This window comes from Equus caballus, chromosome 1 (genome assembly GCF_041296265.1).
Source record: "Equus caballus isolate H_3958 breed thoroughbred chromosome 1, TB-T2T, whole genome shotgun sequence".
Taxonomy (NCBI): Eukaryota; Metazoa; Chordata; class Mammalia; order Perissodactyla; family Equidae; genus Equus; species Equus caballus.
Window position 1 is genome coordinate 126,231,271 of NC_091684.1, and position 19,360 is coordinate 126,250,630.

Genomic DNA, 19,360 nt, shown 5'->3' on the forward strand with positions numbered 1-19,360 from the left:
CTCAGCAAAAACAGGAGGATTGGTGGCAGATGTTAGCTCAGGGCTAATCTTCCTCAAAAAAAAAAAAAAAAACCAAACAGAAGGAAAACACAGGAGAATGCTTTTGTAGGCAAAAATATCAAGACCCAAATATTAATCACATCATGAAAAACTCACAGGTTTGAGTACAAAAAATGTTTTTAAAAAATCACATATTCTGTTCGAAGGAGATCATGAAAAATGTTAATAGTCAAGTGACTCACCAGAAGATAACTGCAACGTCTAAAGCCCAGGAATTAATATCTAGATATACCAAGAACGCTGAAGGGTGGGGGTGAGCAGGAAGGACATGAAACCCAGAAGGAGAACAAGCAAAGGAGGTCAATGAGCACTTCACAGAAGGGGTAGGACTGAGGCACCTGAGGGACCAAATGGATTTCGCCAGAGCAGTCAAGACAAATGGAAATGAAAACCACAGGGGCCCACAGATGGGTGGATCTTATCAAGTAGGGATGAGACTGTGGGCCAGGTAAATATATGGGTATGGCACTAGGCAGAGCAGGTGACAGCAGCTCGGGGCCCGTCCACAAGGGAAGTGATAAGAGAAATGTGGTGTTGCAAACTGAAGAACACTAAGCAGCAGTCAGGAGGGAGAGAAGAGATGCACATAGGGTGATATGGACAGATTTAAAACAGTTAAATGAAAAGAGGAACAGAACAAAGTTTACACATAGCATAACACCAGTATGTAACTAAAAACAAAAGATACCAACCAACACAACGTGTTTTACAAGAACTCAGCATTTGTAAGAACATAGATAGCAAAGACATTAGAGCAGGTGCCTGCAATGGGGCTGGGAGAGAAAGGGAAAGGGGGTGAGAATCAGAAAGAGCATAAGAGAAGAAATAAACTGAACTAAAAGGCCCTGCACAGACTAGTGATGACAGTGTGCTCTAAACGCTCTGAACACTCTGCCCTGAAAGTCCAATTCGAGAATTAAAAAGAAAAGAAAGAGAAAACAAAATCAGAAAATCATTAGGATATTAAGTCAACTTTAACTACTTCTTGTGCATTTGGCAAGGTTCAAGTACAGTGAAGAGGGCCTGGTCACAGACCCCAGGTTCTGAGGTGAGCTTCATGGTTGCAGGACCACAGCAAAACCATTGTAACCAGGGCTTTGTTTCCTTATCTGCAAAAGGAGAAGCAGGATTAGATGTTCTAATTTCTAACACTGCTTCCAGCTCTTTCTGGATTCTACCAACTCAGAGTTCTTCACTAAAACTGAAAAAGCAGACATTCAAACTTAAAATTAAATAGTATAGATCTTTTCCTTTTACTTAGTTACTAATTTTAGCAAAGTCAATCATTCGCCAATAAAAAATAAACTAAAACATTTAGGACTAACAAAGTTCTCAGAACTATAAAAAAAAGAACAAAATTATACTCTAACTCCCTTTACAACATTAATTTTATAGTGCAACTTCTTAGGCACTACAGAGGAAAGGTCGACTAATAGTTTAAAAAGATTTGTTTTATATGGATGGGAGAGCTTACCGATATCTCAAATCACATGGAACCATTCTCAAAATGTGTCTTTCCTCCTAGAGAGTTCTATTAGAAAATGCTGCCAGCATCCAAGAACACACACCTTTCCAGTTGACACGAGGCCCTGGTTTCCTGTTTTGATCTTGTGCTTCTAAAGGCGTCCTGTCCACCTGAATCCCAGAGTCCTCTCTGCTTAAGGGCTGTTGATCATCTTCGCCTTCACTTTCTTCAGACCAATTCTGATCGAAAAAAGGAAAAACACCTTACTCTTTGAGTGTATAACAACTGGAGCTATTTAGATTAAAAGATTAAGAAAATTTCAGAAGAAAATCCAAAACTATACCAAATGAAACTTTTTTCTAAATGTCTTGAAAGTTACTATTACAGGATGGAATTATTTTTGGTGGCAAAAAATCCCAAGATTCACAGCTCCTTGAGGGATACTTATTCACTCCAACTTCCTAGTACTAATGCTTCGGTACAAGATTTTAATAAATCTTCCATAAGAAACTACTCTAGTTTAGTGGAGTGTTCCTGTTTTAGTTAAGTTGTAGTAGGGCAGAAGGACCCATAGAAATCGTCTATATCACAAGGCATGTATTAATATTGGCACTTACTGGTGTGTCTGCATTTGGACCAAGGTCAATTTCTTCACCTTCCATCAAGTATTTTCCCCAATCAAAATCATCTTTCTTTTCTAAAATGTAACAGAAAAATCTCATCAGCTTTATCAAAAATATGTAAAAAACCAAACCAAACCAAACCAACCCAAAACTATAGGAAAAAAGTCAAACAAAACTCAAAATGCATTTGAGAAATGCAAGTACAAAAATACTGAAACACTCAATAAATCGATATCCTAATACATTTTAAATTTTAATTTTTTATCTTCAAAGGTGATATTTCTCTTTATATAACTGAAAATACTTTAACTTACAAAGTCAGAATTTGTTTTAAATGAAAATTTGCAATTGCAATTCCATCTAAAGCAACAAATATTTTAGTTTCATAGATTTTTACAACTTTTTAGAAAATCTCATGCTAGTAAATAAGTAATAAAACCAATTTCCCTTTTATTTGTTATATATTAAAGCATTTGTTAACGTACCCACTTCTTTATCTCTTGGTGTTTCCACATAATTGCTGTTTGAAGGAGAATCAGACAGACACAGAAGAAGTGACAGTATGGAGTAATGTGCATCTGTCTTTAAAACAAAAAGTGAAGAATATGAGTCAGTGAGGTTGGTGAGAGCTTTCTAAACCAGTCTGAGTAAAGAAAAGATAACTGCATGACAGTTATGTCAATTGTTTTCCTGGTTTGAGAAAACATGAATTATACCTAAATAAATCCTAATCTCTAAACGTTTTTTATAGTTCAAATGTGTACACACAAGGGACCTGTGAAAAATGCAGTATCTGAATCATAATGAAGAATTGTCAGACAAACCTAAATTGAGGGACAAGCTACCAAATAACTGGTTTGTGCTCTTAAAAATGTCAAAGTCAAGAAAATGAAAGGCTGAGGACTGTTCTAGATGAAAGGATACCAACTGGTAAACTGAGCAAAGGGAAGAGGAGTTTCTTCAACTATTCTTCAACTGTTAAGTTTGGTTTAAACTTAAAATATATTTTAAAAATCACATTTCAAAAGCTACCAGAAAATAAAAAGCCCCAAATGTGCTAAAGGTCATAAACTACGCTTGGAAAGGAGAGAGGAGATAGGTTAAATTCAAGAACGGGAAGGGAAGTCTCTGACGGCTAAAGAGCAATAAGCTTTTCCTATTATATGTTCTACAGTACTTCATGTACGTCTTTAGTGTTTATCATAATCATAATTATAATTAAGTAACTCTTTGGGCAGTGATGATCATTTCTCGTTTATTCTGTATTCCTACCACCTAGTATGATGCTAGGGACACCGCAGACATCTAGTCAACTTCCTGGGAATGAGAAGGCAATGCATCACCAATAAGACTGCAAGGAGCTGTCCTTTTCTTGGATAACTTCTCACCTGCTTGGAAATACCCGACATTCCTTTAACGAAGAAAAGAATTTTTACTCCACAAAGTGGCCTAAAGTGTAAATACTTGAAGAAAATAACTCTCACTATATAAATCTATTATTCAGTAATAATTGTTAATGTCAGATTGTTTCTTGGAAGAACTATATGCCCCTGAAAGAGGTGGAAGAGGAAAAGCAAAGGCACGCTCTAAACCCTTGGACCAAGGCATTGCCCTGCAGCTGTGTGGAGGTGCACAAAAGCAGCATTTGGTCATGGGAGGAGGACCTGCATGATGCCACTCCTCCATTCCTGTACCTTGTTCATGTTTCGCTAACATCTCTAAAGGGCACCTAGAGGACTCATTAACTGAGGTTATCACTCAACTACAAATTAGCACTGCTGGTCAAAACATAGCCTGTCAACCAGCAATACACCACCCTTTGAAAAACACAGGCTACAATAAAGCTGGAACTCTTTCTCCACATTAGTCACATGCCCCTTTTTGGTCTGTCTCCTGAAGCTCTGCATAGTCCCTGCTCCTCTCTGGAGAGCCAATGAACACATGTACACATATGTTGAAAGAGGCAGTGCCATGTGCTGTGCATTTATACCGGAGGTGGTCTTGAATCTCAAATTTAGAGATCACTTCACTTCCACATTCTTTGAAATCTAAAGATAGAAAGAAACAGATTTCCTAGTTTCAGTGGGGTTTTATAGATATGCCAAAGTCTTTGCTTATTTCTCCAAGAATTTCAAACAACCCCAAACTCTCCTTCTCCAAATATCATTTAGAGCCCGGAGGATGATGAACAGCTACGTACTGAGTAACTCCTATGGATACTATATATCTCTATCTATTTATAAATTAAAATACAGTGAGGTTAGAGACTCGGTTCTGGCATAATGGAGGGAGGTGGTCTTCAAATCCTCTCCCTCAAAAGTAACAATAAAGCTGGACAAGATTGACAAAGACAACCATTTCTGTGCTCTGGATTTCTGGATGGAGCACAGGCATACAAATGCTGAGAAGCGTTTATCCACGAAAATGACCTCAGGGGAGAATTGCATGAGTTTGTCACGTATTTGCCTAGAGCTATCTCCCTTTTCCCTCTCCTCTGTCAGAGGAGCAGTTCAACAAGGGCTAGACAGGAAGTGAAACCTAGCAGCCTTGCTGCCCTCTTGTCAGAGGAGGCTCACTTGAATCTGACGGCTGTCAGTTAAAGTGGTGGGCAACAGCAATGGCAAGTGAGCGGGGGAGCTAGTGGTTGCAGGCCTGTGTGGGGCAAGCAGCAGGCCAGCAGAACGTTTGAGGGTTTATCAGGGAGTTCCTGGATGCAAAACAGCCAAAGGGGGTTTGCTAAGCTCTCCAGATGTCTTGGGTTGACTAGAGGCTGTAAGGTGCACAGCAGAGACTAGAGTGGACGCAAGCCACCCACCCATCCTTCGCCAATGGAGCCTGACTCCGTGCGCAGAGAAGATGAAAGAGAGCCAACACAAAGTATAAGCCAGGACAGTCTTGAAAGTGGCCTTAAGTGTGAATGTACTTCTCAGTCCACACGCAAATAAATCAGATTACGATCCAAAAATCATTAATGTAGTACACCATATGTTATGGACTGAATGTTTGTGTGCCCCTCAAATCAATATGTTCACACTCTAACCCCTAATGTGATGGTATTTGGAGATATGGCCTTTGGGAGGTAATTAGGTCATGAGGATAGAGACCTGGTCTGATGGGACAGGAAGAGACACCAGACAGCTCTCTCTGTCATGTGAGGACACAGGGAGAAAGCAGCTGTCTACGAGCCAGGAGGAGAGTCCTCACCAGCAGCCAAATGGGCTGGCACCTCAATCTTAGACCTCCCAGCCTCCAGAATTGTGAGAGAATAAATTTCTTTTTAAGCCACCCAGTTTGTGGTATTTTCTTATGGCAGCCAGAGCTGAGTAACACATTATAGTAATAGACTTCAAGGCAAAAAAAATATGATTACCTGTAAGACACAGAAAGAGATTTGACAAAATCCAACACTCATTCATGATAAAAACTCTCAACAGACTAGGAATAAAAGGGAACATCCTCAACCTGATAAACAGCATCTATGAAAAAGCTACAACTAACATCATAATTAATGGTTAAAACTGAAGCTTTCCCTCTAAGACTGGCAACAAGGCGAAGACGTCTACTCACTTCTAGTCAGCATTGTCCTGGAGCTTCTAGCCAGAGCAATAAGCCCAAAAAACAAACACACAGAAAACACTTCACATTGGAAAGGAAGAAGTCAAATTGTCTTTATTCAGAGATGAAATGATCCTAAGTGTAGAAAATACTAGGGAATCCAGAAGAAAATTACTAGAATAAATGAGCTTAGCAAGGCTAAGTAAACAAAGATCAACATAAAAATAAATTATATTTTTATATTCTAGCAACAAGAAAACTGCAAATGAAATTAAGAAGACAATTTCATTCATAATAGGACCAAATAGAATAAAATATTTAGGAATAAATGTAAAAGAAATGCAAGATTGTATGTGGAAAAAGAAAACTGCTGACAAAAATTTAACATGATCTAAATAAATAGCGTCCATATTCATGGATTAGAAGATTTAATATTGATAATATTGTGTATTAGTTTTCTAGGGCTGCCATAACAAAATACCACAAACTGTGTGGCTTAAAACAAAAGGAACGGATTCTCTCTCAGTTCTGGAGGCTAGAAGTCTCAGATCAAGGTGCTGGCAGTCCATGCTTCCTCTGAAGGCTTGAGAGAAGAATGTTTCCTAGCTTCTGGCAGCTGCTAGCAATCTTTGATGTTCCTTGGCTTGCAGCTGCATCACTCCAACCTTTGCCTTTGTCATTGCATGGTGTTCTCCCTGTGTTCAAATTTCTCTTTTCTTATAAGGACACCAATCTCCGGATTAGGGCCCATCCTAATACAGTTTGACTTCATTTGAACTTGCTTACATTGTCAAAGACTCTATAATAAGGTCACATTCACAGACATCAGGGGATAGGACTTGAACATATCTTTTTGGGGAAGACAGTTCAACCCATCAGATGGCATTACTTTCCCAAACTGATCTACAGATTTAATGCAATCCCTGTCAAAATTCCAGCAGGCTTTTTGCAGAAATTTAGCTGATCCTAAAACATGCATGGAAATTCAAAGGGTCTAGAACAGACAAAAATTTTGAAAAAGAAAAAGTTGGCGGACTTATATTATCTGACTCCAACACTTACTATAAAGCTACAGTAATAAAGACAGTGTGGTATTTGTGTAAGGACAGGCATATAGATTAATGAAACAATTGAGAGTCCAGAAAGAAATCATTAGATTTACAGTAAATCTGCTTTTGAAAAAGTTGCCAAGACAATTAATAGGTAAAGAACGGTGTTTTCAACAAATGGTGATAGAACAACTGGAAATTAATCAGTAAAAAAAATTAACTTAGATCTTTTCCTCACAACATATACAACAATTAAATCAAATTGGATCACAGATCTAAAGGGAAGTGCTAAAACTGCTAGAAGAAAACACAGGAGAAAAGTCTTTATAGTTTTGGGTTAGGCAAAGAGTTCTTTTGAAACCAAAGCATGAGTCATAAAAGAAAGAAATAGATAAAATGGACTTCATTAAATGAAACATTTTTGAGCTTCAAAAAAAAATACCACTAAGAAAATGAAAAGACAAGCTGAGGACTGGAGGAAAATATTTGTAAATCAGTTTTCTGAAGAAGAACTTGTATGAGGAACATATAAACAACTCTGATGACTCAATAAGAAAAGCAATCCAATTTGAAAACGGGTAAAAGATGTGAATGGACATCACAGAAGACACACAGATGGCAAAAAAGCACACGACAAGATGCTCAACATCATTAGGAACCAGGGAGATGTAAATCAAAACCACAACGAGATATTACTACGTGCTCTCTAGGATGCCTATAATCAAAAAGACAATCACAAGTGTAGGTGAGGATGTGGAGAAACTGGATCCTTTATACATTTCTAGTGGGAACATAAAATGATACAGCCACTTTGGCAAATAATTTGGCAGTTTTTTAAAAGGTTAAACCTAAGCTAACCACATAAACCAGCAACTCTAGTCCCAGAAAATTAAGAAGAGTGAGGACTGATGTCCACACAAAGCTTGCACGAGAATGTTCGTAGCAGTTCATTATTCTAACCAAAACTGGCAACAATCCGAATGCTATCCATTGGTGAAAAAGCAAAATGCAGCATATCCATACAATGCAACACCATTTAGCAATAAAAAGGAATAGAATACAGGCACATGCCCCACGTGGAGGAACTTCAAAAATATCATGAAAGACGCAGACACAAAAAATGCATATTATATGATCTCGTTTATATGAAATGTCCATGAGGGCAAATTTATAAATACAGCAAGCAGATCAGTAGTTTTCTGGCATTGGGGTGGGGCAGGCAATGACTGTAGAAGGGCTTGAGGGAAACTTCTGTGGTGACGAAAATGTTCTAAAACTGGATTACGGTTGCATAACTACATATTAACTATAAATCAGTAAATTGTACATTCACAATGGATGGATTTTTATGGTATGAAAGTTATATATCTATAAAGCTGAAAAAAAAGTGTGAAGTTACTGCTACACTACAGCAGATGTGTTGAAGATGCCACAGCAAGGAGAAAAGGCAACCAACTCCACCTGTGTAAGTGGGGCAGGAGCCAAGGACAGACAGGGAGAGCAGGGCAGAAAGGACTGCACAGATTTATTTCTTCAACAAATACTGTCTAGTCTGTTCCAGGTGCCTGAGGACGAGTCAGACACAGAGCCTTACGCTTGTAAAACTCACATGTTAAAGGGGTAGACAGGAAATAAGCAATAATAAACATAATAATAAAAATGAAATACACTATCTATAGAGACAATACTTGAGTTTAATATAAAGGATGAGATTCCTCAGGCAGGAGAGAAAGGAAGGGCAGTGCAGGTACAGGACACAGAACAAGTGGCCCAGCAAACCTAGGGCATGTCGTTCCACTGTGTTCAGGGAGTCCTACAGCTGGAAGAGTACAGAAAAATGACTGGAGAGGGCAAGGAAAAGGTCAAAGTAGGAATCAGAAGTGACTCTTACTGTTTCATCTAATTCTTCTGCACAACATAGGTACTTTCACTGGCACAGAAGAATTTTTGGGACTAACAGTGCCTGACAGGTGGTAAGTGCTCTAAAAATGCTTGCCACTATTTCTATTATTAGTATTATGGTGCTATCGAGTCTAATTACTAAATTCTACAGTCTACCCACAAAGCTATATAAAATGAATCAAGAAGAGATCTAAGAAAGATCTGCCCCCTTTTCTTTCAAAATGGCCCTTGCAGGAACAATCCTCCGAAGTGTGTTTCTAATTCTTAGGGCATGAATTCAGAGCACTGCAGCTCTCTCTTTTCTAGAAATACCTTCATAGCCCTTCCTTAAACTGATGGACAGTTTCAAAAATTATCTAAAGCTTTCTTCCTTAGGATATCAATCCCCACAGCATAGACAAAGGGAAAGCCTACCAATAATATAATACTCCACAGAGGTTACTGTGAAGATTAAATGAGTGTGCAATAAACAGTTAATTCAGGAGGCCTGGGTTGCCCAAACCCTGAACATCTCAAAGGAGATGGCCCTGGACTGGCTCCTGAGAGATGACCTCGGAGCCCTTGGAATAGCCTGCTGAGAATAGTGCTTTTGTATGTCAGAGGCTTTGGGCCACACTGTAACAGCCTGACCAGAGTTTATGCTAACAATTTGACTTATGAGAATGCTTGTTTTCATCGGCCAAAGTCCTCGGTTTGACCTCTGTGGGGCTGGAGATTGAGGAGCTAAGGTCAGTCACAAGGGCAGCGCACGTCCATGTGACTGAACCCCAACAAAAACACTTTTGTTGGCTCAGGTGAGTTTCTTTGGTTGGCAACACTTTGTATGTGTTGTCACTGGGGGAATTAAGGGCATCCCCATGAACTCCACTGGAAAGGGACATATGGAAGCTTGTGCCTGGTTTCACCCTATGCATCTTTCCCTTTGCTCATTTTAAGTTTGTATCCTTTCACTGTAATAAACCATAACAGTGAGGATAGCAGCTTTTTTTGTGTTCTATGAATCCTTCCAGCAAATCATCAAGCCTAAGGGTGGTCTTGGGGACCCATGACTGAATATAACAGTGCTTGGAACAGCACCTGGCATCTAGTAAGTATTATATAGGTAGTTACTATTACCATATGCTGATGATGATAGCCATTTAAAAATTTTAATATAGCTAGACAGTGCTATTTGTCCCAATCTCTGATCTCATTTTCCATAGTAGGTTGGGACTGAGAAGATGATTAAATAAGAACATGTTTTTTCTTTCATTACAAGCCTGAGGCGCAGTGGGTTTGATGGCATTATTTAAGTCAATTTCCAGGAGATTCTGCTCTAGCCAGTAGACAACACTAAAACACAATGTTTAAATATTAACAGAAACAAACTGAAAATAATCAGATTGGAAACGGTAAAATACACAACAGAGACCTCACAATATAATGCATACCTTTATTTCTTTTATGCTTGGAAGTGATGCATTTAGAAATTCCTCAGTTAATCTCTTCCAACTAGCAGCTTTGCTGAGATCAGAATGAATGATGAATTTTTCATAAATTCTAAAATATATTAAAAAAACTACTGTTATAAAGCTATACTAATAAAAAAAATTCTTGGGCTGGCCCCATGGCCGAGTGGTTAAGTTGGCGTGCTCTGCTTCAGTGGCCCAGGGTTTCTCTAGTTTGGATCCTGGGTGCGGACATGGCATCACTCATGAAACCATGCTGAGGCAGCATCCCACAGGCCACAACTAGAAGGACCCACAACTAAAAATATACAACTATGTACTGGGGGGCTTTGGGGAGAAAAAAGGAAAAATAAAATCTTAAAAAAAAAATCCTATAAGAAAACATTAATTTCTGAATCTATACATACATATAAAACTGACTTACCCTTCTATTGTCTTTTCCACCTTGTGGCTGTTGACATCCAAGAAATGATGAAATCTAAAAGAGGAAATGTAATTCTTATATCAATTTTGTTATACAGCTAAGTAGATTAGTCTCATAGCCCTCCACACCCCTCCAGACCCCGTATACCCAGCTGTACGTTTCCAGGAGTGCATCTCTCTCCCTGCATCTCTCTACTGTCAAGGCAAACAGCACTGCATCTCAGAGACTGCTCAAGTACCCTTTCCGCAAGACACAGGCCACCCTGAGCCTCCCCAATCCCGTCCTCTGGCTCCTTTGTCTTCCCAAAATGCCCTGTGTCTAAGTTCAGAGCACATTCTATATCAGGGTTCTGAATCTGTTTATTGCCACAGTGAAACCCAGTGAAACCTAGGGACCCCTTCTCAGAACAATGCTTTTAAATCACAAAGGAAACCAAGTATACTGAAATACAGTATTTTTAAAAGTTTGTGATATAGTAACAGACATATTTCTTTATTAAAGCACTAAATAACAAGATATAGCAGTGGGTCTATAACTACCATTAAAGTAACAGTAGACAATACTTAGAAATACATGCATCTCTACCAGTGACACAGTCATAGGTAAGCTAATACTGCTTGTTGCTTACCTTCCTAACTGAAGGAAACCCTACTTTTCAGTTAGAGGTTAGTGTAGTTATTTTCTTGTCCAAATTCATAACATCCGAATTCTATCTCCAGGCCCTTGGGTTCAGAACTATTCTACATCATATGTAATTAACTTTCGTCTGCCTTCTTTAAGGATAGAAGCTATATCTCACTTATCTCTGAATTCTAGGGTCTAAAACATGTTCACAATTTTTAAAAACGCAAACATGAATTGTTCATTTTTGCGATGGACTAAAGCATCATAAAATTATAGTATAGTTCACTCAACTCTTATTTTCCACTTTTTAGTATCAAAGGCAACAATCTGTACTTAAAAGTAAATTACACTAATAAATAAATAATCTATCTAATTCTATCCCAGTAAATGGCTGAGTGGAACACCACTTTACTTATTACAATTTAGTTTTTCAACGTGTAAAATGTTTCTCCCAACTCTAAAGTGATGTCGACCTACCTATCGCCATTTAGAAATATTAAGAAATTATTTGGGTTACAGCATTTAAACTTCTCTGTGTTATATGACTTAGGCAGGTACTGTTCTAGCTATAAGTTACATTTAGGAACTGAGTTTATTTCAGAAACTAGGCGGCCTTTTAGACTCATTGTCTATTCTCATTAAAAACCAAATAGGCATTTTTACGTATGATCAGTTTGATAAACAAGATTAGTTTTTTAAAAATTGTTTACTATTCAAGATTTCTACTGAAATTAGACTATTATCACTAATATTCTTCTAGTAATAATTCCATTATAGTCAACAATCGTAACAGTATTGTCTAATTTACATCTTTCATAAACAAAAATGGGAGCTCTGACTTCACCTAAGTGTGTAAACTAAATAAATCCTTAAAAATTAATTACATGAGAAACTGTTGTTAGCTTAGAGTTCCATGTGCCAGGAACTATTCCAGGTGCTGGCATAAGAAATGAACAAAACAGACCAAGACGCCCGATCCTGGCAGAATTTGCATTCTACTTGGAGGTGGGGGTGAGGAGACAGTGAACAACAGATAAGTTTGTCAATGTGTGACACCATGCATTTTGGAAAAAGAAAGAGGAAAGCAGGGTATGGGAGACGTGGAGTGGCCCGAGCAGGGTGAGGAAGTCGGTGAGAATACGGTTTTAAATAGGATGTCATCATTACTGTGCTCTAACACTTCACGTACCCAACCCTTCAGACAGGTGGAGCTCTGTGTACCGCCCTCGGGGCAGTGGGTGGGGCGGGGACCAGGACAGACAGACCCACTCTAGGAACTCGGTTCCAAAGCCGGAGGCTGACCTCCACCGACCCACAACCCGCTGCTTCAGCACGCATGTCCCCCGCTTCGGGACCCAGTGGCACGAGGGGCCCAGAGCTGTGGCGGCAGCAGGGAGCGCAGGAGCTCTGCGAGGGTCGGGCCGCGCTCCTGGTCCCGCCTGACTCCTTCCTGTCCCCGGCGCCGCGCCCCTCACCTGAAATTGGACAAGACGAAGTGCAGGGCGAGCTGAAAGTCTGGGCCCGCCTCGTCCCGGAGGCCCGCCACACGGCGGACGAGCTCGCGCACATCTTGCTCCTGCTGTCGGTCCAGCCGGCTCCAAAGCAAACACGGCCGCGCCATGCCTCTGCTCTCCCGCCGTTACACACTAGCTGGAGCCGCTATCGCGAGAGTTCGCGCTGCCGCCGCGTTGTGCCTCTGAGAGGCTGCGCTGCTCTCGCGAGAGTTCGCGCTCCCGCCGCGTTTAGCCTAGGCGCTGATCCTTGCTGGAGGCCTAGCTGTGCGTTTTATAGTCTCATCTAAGTTTAGCAGTGTCCTCAAAGGGCTAACCGTTATTATTAACATTAATAGTAGTCTGTGGTTAACCTTGGTTGGTGGTTTAATTTGTGATGTTCTGAGAGCAGTCAGTTCGTTCTCATTCAGTGTATCTATTTTGCACCCGCGTGTTCAGGTACCATGACAGGTTAGTTGTCCCTCCTTCTCCAGGCTTCACTTTCTTCTTTTAGAGGTCATCTCTGATGATCTCTCAGTTCCCCTCTGTCTAGGCAAGCAAAACTATATGGTCTACACTGCAGCAGGCGTTGGCAAAGCAGTTGTGCGGCACACAGGTGAGCGCTGCCCCTCCAGCTCTCACGGGCTTGTGACTCCGAGTGGCCGAAGGAGGGCTCTGTAAACCGTGTTGACCAAAGGTGGGGTGTCATCTAATTCAAACTGTAGCTGTCAACTTTCCGTTAGCTATTGCTCATAACCATTCTGAAAGCTGTTACATAGACCGCTTTATTTTTTTCTTTTAGGGATCTAGATTTTCATGTGTTTTATTATATTGTGTTTCTGTAGTAATAGATAGCTGATAAACAACTATCTTGGTCCATTTGGACTGCTGTAACAAAGTACCACAGACTGGGTGGCTTATAAACAACACAAATTTATTTCTGACAGTTCTGGAGGCTGGGATTTGAGATCAGGGTGCCAGCTTGGTTTGGTGAGGGCCCTCTTCCAGGAAGCAGACTTGTGGTTGTGTCCTCACATGGTGGAAGGGGTAAGGTGCCAGGGCCTCTTTCACAAGGACACTAATCCCAATCATGGTGGCTCCACCCTCGTGACATAATCACATCCCAAAGGCCCAGCCTCCTAAAACCATCACATTGGGCATTGGGATTTCAATATATGAATTTTGGAGGGATGCGAACATTCAGACCATAGCACCTCCCTAAGACATAGACTGCATATGATTGCACAAATCCCGTAAGAAGAAAATCATGTGGTAGAAATGATTCTACAGAATGGAATTTATACTCTCCCTGGGCAATCTTTCGTTCTCCAGTTTCAACTATCTGTGTGTTTATAACTCTCAAATCTGTGTATGCAGCTTGCATATTTCTTAGCACCCCAAATCTATAATTGCTTGTTGTACATCTCAAAAAATCAAAGTATACATGTGTAGTACGTATGTCTCTACCTACCTCCCTGTCCAGCAGGTAGGTTTTGGCTTCTGGAGGGAGATTTAGAAAACTTTCAATAGGGCACTCCCAATGACTTGGACTTACTAGGACCTGAGCCACTCTCCCGGGCCTCCCTGGCTGGACTGGGCCAGTGTCCCTTTCTGGTTGGAGAAATTTTCCAGAGGTGGCTCTGACGACTGAGCCCCATTTAAAACACCATTAAGCCCTAGACACCTTCTGTGGTTGGCCCCGGCTGGTCACCTCCTCTACAGGGGATGCAGAAACGTTTTTGGAAATTACATACGAAGACAGGATGGCAAACAGTCCTGGCACACTGCTACGTGTCCCTTGCTGGCAAGGGCCAGTGTGGCCTCCAGAATGGACTTTGGATAAATTTTCTGGAAGTGCATGCAAAACCAGGTCTCATGCACGACTGCAGCCTGGCCAAAGGAGCTGTCCACACTTTTCTTGTCCAGCCTGTCTCAATGCCCCCCTTGGAGGGACTTAGAAATATTTAAGGGGTGTCTCTGTCGAATATCCCCACACATGTGCCAGTCTAGGGATACCTAGCACAGGCCTACATGCCAGGGCAAGTCTGTCCTGGCTTCTGGAGGGGTCTTAAAAAAATTGGGGGAAGTGTAATGTCCTTCCCTTCATCTGTGACCAGCCTGAAGTGATGTCCATCTCTGGAGGGGAAATTTGAAATATTTTTGGGAGATACAGCCAATGACCAGGACTGACACAGAACTTTGGGCAGCCCAGAGTACACTTCCCAGGCCTGTCTATACTAACTGGGCTAGTCCTGGCCTTTGGAGGGGGAATTAGAAACTTTTTGGGTGGGGCTCCCAATACCAGGACCCATTCCGGCTCCTCCTCCAGGCTTCTCTGCCCTCCTAGGCCTTTCCATGCCAGAGAGAGACTTAGAAATATTTTGGGGATGCCTCCAAAGGCCATTTCGCAGGCAGGACCACAGCCGGGCCGAAGTGTCCTTCCCAGACTCGCAGGCCTGCCCTGGTGATTGCCCCCTTTGGAAGGAGACATAAAAATTTTCAGAATGTGCATCCAAGTGGGGCCATGGCCAGAACTTGGGTGCCCCCCAGGCCTCCCTGTCGATCTGGGCTGGCACCTGACTCTGAAGTAAACAGGTGCCCCCCCAAAACATTTCTCAATCCCTCTACAGTGGCTGAGATGGAAACAGCCTGCCAGGGAGGCCTGAGAAGGGGCCCTGTGCCTTGCCACAGTCCCACAAGGGCCCTGGCTGTCAGAAGCACCCACCTGAGTGTTCCTAAATCCCACTCTGTTGGCAGGGACTGACCCAGTCCAGAGAGGGAAGCAGGGGAGTGTGGAGTGGACACAGCCATGGTCCTGCATGGGCCCAAGTCATTAGTGGGCCTCCAAAACATTTCCAAGTTGCCCACAAAGGGGGGGGGCGGGGGGCGCTGCCATGAGCCTGGCAGGGAGACCTGAGAGGGCACTAAGGGTTAAGCCCTGGTCCTATGTAGTTTTGGTTATTGGATGGCCCCTGGATGTCTGCCTCTGGAGGATGTGGGCACTGGCCTGAGCCAGCGAGGCTTGCCCAGGGAGGGTGCCTTGTGAGGTCTAGCTTTTGGGGTTTTTTGGAGGAAGATTAGCCCTGAGGTAACATCCACTGCCAGTCCTTCTCTTATTTACTGAGGAAGATTGGCCTTGAGCTAACATCTCTGCCCATCTTCCTCTACTGTATATGTGGGACACCTGCCACAGTATGGCTTGATAAGTGGTGTGTAGGTCCGCACCCGGGATCTGAAATGGCAAACCCTGGGCTGCCAAAGCAGAACGTGTGTGAACTTAACTGCTAGGCCACTGGGCTGGCTCCATGAGGTCTAGTTTTTGATCTACCCCTGAAACCTTTTTCCACGTCTCCCTCTGTAAGTGGACAACAGCCCATGACCGACATGGAAGCCCCAGAGGGCACCTTGGTCCCAGCCATGATCACCAGATACCCCTTGCAAATGGTGATTGGTCTGAGCCAGCCAGAGAGGCCTCAGGAGACTGCCTACATGGCCCCATGTAGGACTAGTCATAGAAGCCAACCCTAAAACATTCCTAAGTCCCAATCCAATAATGGGGAGCCAGTGAGAACCAAGAAAAGTGTACCCAGGCCTGGTGGTGTCCTACATGGGTCACTGGATGCAGCCCCCCAAATATTTTCATGTCCCTCACTAGAGAAGGGGACACTGCAGGCAGGTGAGATACACTCTGAGATCACACCCCATGCTCATGGAGGTCCTGTGTATGGCCAGCCATTGGAGGCAGCACCCAACAAATTTTCTAAGCTCTCTTTGGTGGCAGATTCTGGCCTGGGGGGGGCCAGGGAGCTCTGTGGAGGTGTCCCAACCGTGGTCAGGCGACATGGGCCTGGTCACCTGATGTGCCTGTGGAAAACATTTCTAAGTCCTCTCTGTGAGTGGCACTGGGCAGGAATGCCAGGGAATGGTATCAGGGCCCCAGAACAGTCTTACATGGGACCTGGTCACAAGACATGCCTCTCAAAATTTTTTCTAAGTACACTTTGGAGTCAGAGACCAGCCTGGGATGGACAGGGAGGCCCTGTGATGGCACTGTGTTGGCCATAGTCCTAGGTGTAGCTTGGTGGTCAGATGTGCCTCCTAAATATTTTTCCATGTCTCTGCAGTGGCCAGCCAGAGAGGTCTGTGGAGAGGTCACTGGTCTGGCCACGGTCCTGCATTGTCCCCTGTCATCACATGTCCCTCTAGGAAATGTTTCCGGGTCCACCTCTGCACTAGACAGGGAGGCCCTGAGAGGGTACCTGGGACTGGCTTCCCACTGCCAGTGTTGGGAGCACCTCACGACACATTTCCTGGAGGCCTGGAATGATCTGGCTGGAGAGGGGTGACCATTGGGTGAAATTGTCCAGGCCCACCCACACTCCCATATGGGGCCTATCCTCTGTATTGGTGGGAACTGGCCATCCTGGGAGGCCCAGGGGGAGAGGACTGCAGAAACTATGGCACAGAACAACTCTGTCCAAACCCCTGCACTAATGACTTGACCAACTCTAGCCTGGCTTCTGGCAGCACGAGGCTATGTCCCTAGGATGATCCCAGCACTGCCACCCCCCAATAAAATGCCTGAGAGAGCTCAATGCTGACAGGAAATTTACTATTTGTTCTAGCCAACACCTCATGATAGGCCCCTGCACTGCTTTTCTTAGAGCACTTGCTAAAAGGGCCTGTAATTGTGAGTACACATCTCTTGCAGCTCAGAAGCATCTCTCTTAAGGACCTGAGAGCCATTTCTTGGAAATGTAATTGTTAGAAAAGGATAAGACATCTGTCTCCCAGTCTCTGTGGGAAGGCAGAATCCTAACTTCCATAATTGCCGCTTGTTAAAAAACAAAGTTCAACTGGGTAAATTTGAAGATCTAATTGGCTTTATTAAATGATTCATGATTTGGGCAGCATCTCATGTGGCAAGCAAAGAGATAATCCAAGGGGATAAACAACATGGAAGGCTTTTATAGTAAGGATGACAGAACAAGGAAAGGAAGTCATCAGCAAGGAAAAAGTGAAAGCTTATTGGAGGAAAGTAAAAGTTTAGGTGATGACAACTTCTCATTGGCTGAGCTATGGTGTTTAGCATTGGCTGGGCTTGTTGTGGGCAAGAGGGAAGTCTTCCTCCTGCTGGAGCAGTGAAGTAGTTGCATTTCCTGTTGGGGTCTGTAATTGGTAGTTTTCTGTTTGGAGTAATTGACAATGAATGGTAGAATGTGAGAGCTCTCTCTACAGGCCTTCCAGACTCCAATTTTAGTTGAGATTTCCTTTATTAATGTCAACAGCTTTTCCCTTTTGATCAAGATGTTTCTCCAAAAGCATTGCTGATCAAGACTCAGGTTTTTCTAGTTCTGTAGCCTCCCTCCCTTAGAGCCAGAGTGTACCTTTCCTGGGTGTCATGTCCCACATTGGAGGGAAAGTACATGGACTGGAAACTGCTCAAGCCACATTTGAGTAACAAGGAAGGATGGTAGGAAGAACTCTCAGGCATTTCTTATTCAAAGTCTATATTGAAGGTTGTAAGCATTGGACATTATTTTGAAGCTCTGAGTTAGCATCATGTTATTAAGCATGTCATTTTTGTAAAAGTTTGACAAGCAGTAGATACAGAACTTAACAACAAGTATACAGGGCAGAATTAAAAACAACTTAACAAACCCAATTTGTAAGATGGTTCTAAACCAGAGCACAGACCTGAAGGTAACCAGCTAAATAGATAAACAGATCATAGGTTGTCAGGTGAAATTTGTTGTAGTCAATGTGCTTGTTCTCTAATTTTACGCAATTAGATTTTTACTTCTCCAAAGGCATTTACCCATGTGCAGCAGGACACACTTGCTATTGCACAGAAATCTCCTTGCTCTGCAAGGAGATAATCAAGGGCTATATAATTACAAAAAAACATTTTAACCAATGAGTCAAGGCGTCATTGCTGAGCCAAAACTGCTTTGGCTGTGGAATCAGCCAACTCTTCTAATATTAGGAAGAGATTTCTGATCATTTGTTCATTCGCACTTGATCCATGAAGAGAAAGCTCTCCCTGTGAAGGAAAAGTGAGAATCACACACACCTCCTGGAAGTTCTCATCTAAGGTGGTTATAGAGGTTTGATGGGATTAATCAATGGGAGGCCTCTATTTTGTTATAGAGAGAGAATAGAAGAGTGAATACCTTTTATTCTCCATTTGTCAAGGCAATGAGTTGCCCAGGCATAAAGGCCGTTACCAAAACCTCCACATATAAAAATATAGCTAGGAGGTGTGCATAAGGCTCCTAGAGAAGTGATGACATTGAAGGACCTCGTCATTGGTATGATATAGAGGCAATAACATCATTCAACTAAGACTCAGACGTTATATTATTGCATATTGCCAGGATTATGGATCTGGTAGGTCAGATATTGCTGGTAGACTGTTTTCACAATTTTGTAGAAGTCTCTCCACCAATGTTAATTTATAATTTGAGTCATCTTAAATGCACTATGGCAGTGAAAGAATGCAAAAACTGAAAAATGGGGTTTGCCAGGGAGCCAGGAAGAACCAAGCAACTGTCTTGGGTTTCCCATAGCCTTGACTGTTCATTTAGTTTACAGCCATTGTTGATCCATCCTAATTTCACTGACTCAGGAGCAGACTGTTACAAGGACATCAGGATGGCAAAAGTCTGGGAATGAGGGGTCAATTTTTTGCAGAAGCAGAATGGATTCATCTACATGTGC

The 19,360-nt window shown here is 42.3% G+C and overlaps 1 protein-coding gene across 8 annotated transcripts in view; it reads right to left on the minus strand.

Annotated features, from left to right (window-relative positions):
• Positions 1–12,826, minus strand: part of LOC138917102 (gamma-tubulin complex component 5) — a 48,186-nt gene extending 35,360 nt beyond the window's left edge. For 4 of the 8 annotated variants that reach the window (XR_011424615.1, XR_011424620.1, XM_070231701.1 and 1 more), the window contains exons 1-6: positions 12,626–12,821; positions 10,527–10,580; positions 10,085–10,193; positions 2,634–2,730; positions 2,143–2,222; positions 1,629–1,764 (exon numbers count right to left, since the gene is read on the minus strand). Coding sequence is in view for 5 of the 8 variants with exons in the window: in XM_070231701.1 (XP_070087802.1) it covers positions 1,629–1,764; positions 2,143–2,222; positions 2,634–2,730; positions 10,085–10,193; positions 10,527–10,580; positions 12,626–12,771 (622 nt within the window). In the remaining 3 variants the exon portion in view is untranslated. Of the gene's footprint in view, positions 1–1,095; positions 1,170–1,628; positions 1,765–2,142; positions 2,223–2,633; positions 2,731–10,084; positions 10,194–10,526; positions 10,581–12,625 lie in introns of all 8 variants that reach the window. The other 4 variants (XM_070231712.1, XM_070231706.1, XR_011424617.1 and 1 more) reach the window with 4 other exon arrangements.
• Between the last annotated feature and the right edge of the window lie 6,534 nt (positions 12,827–19,360).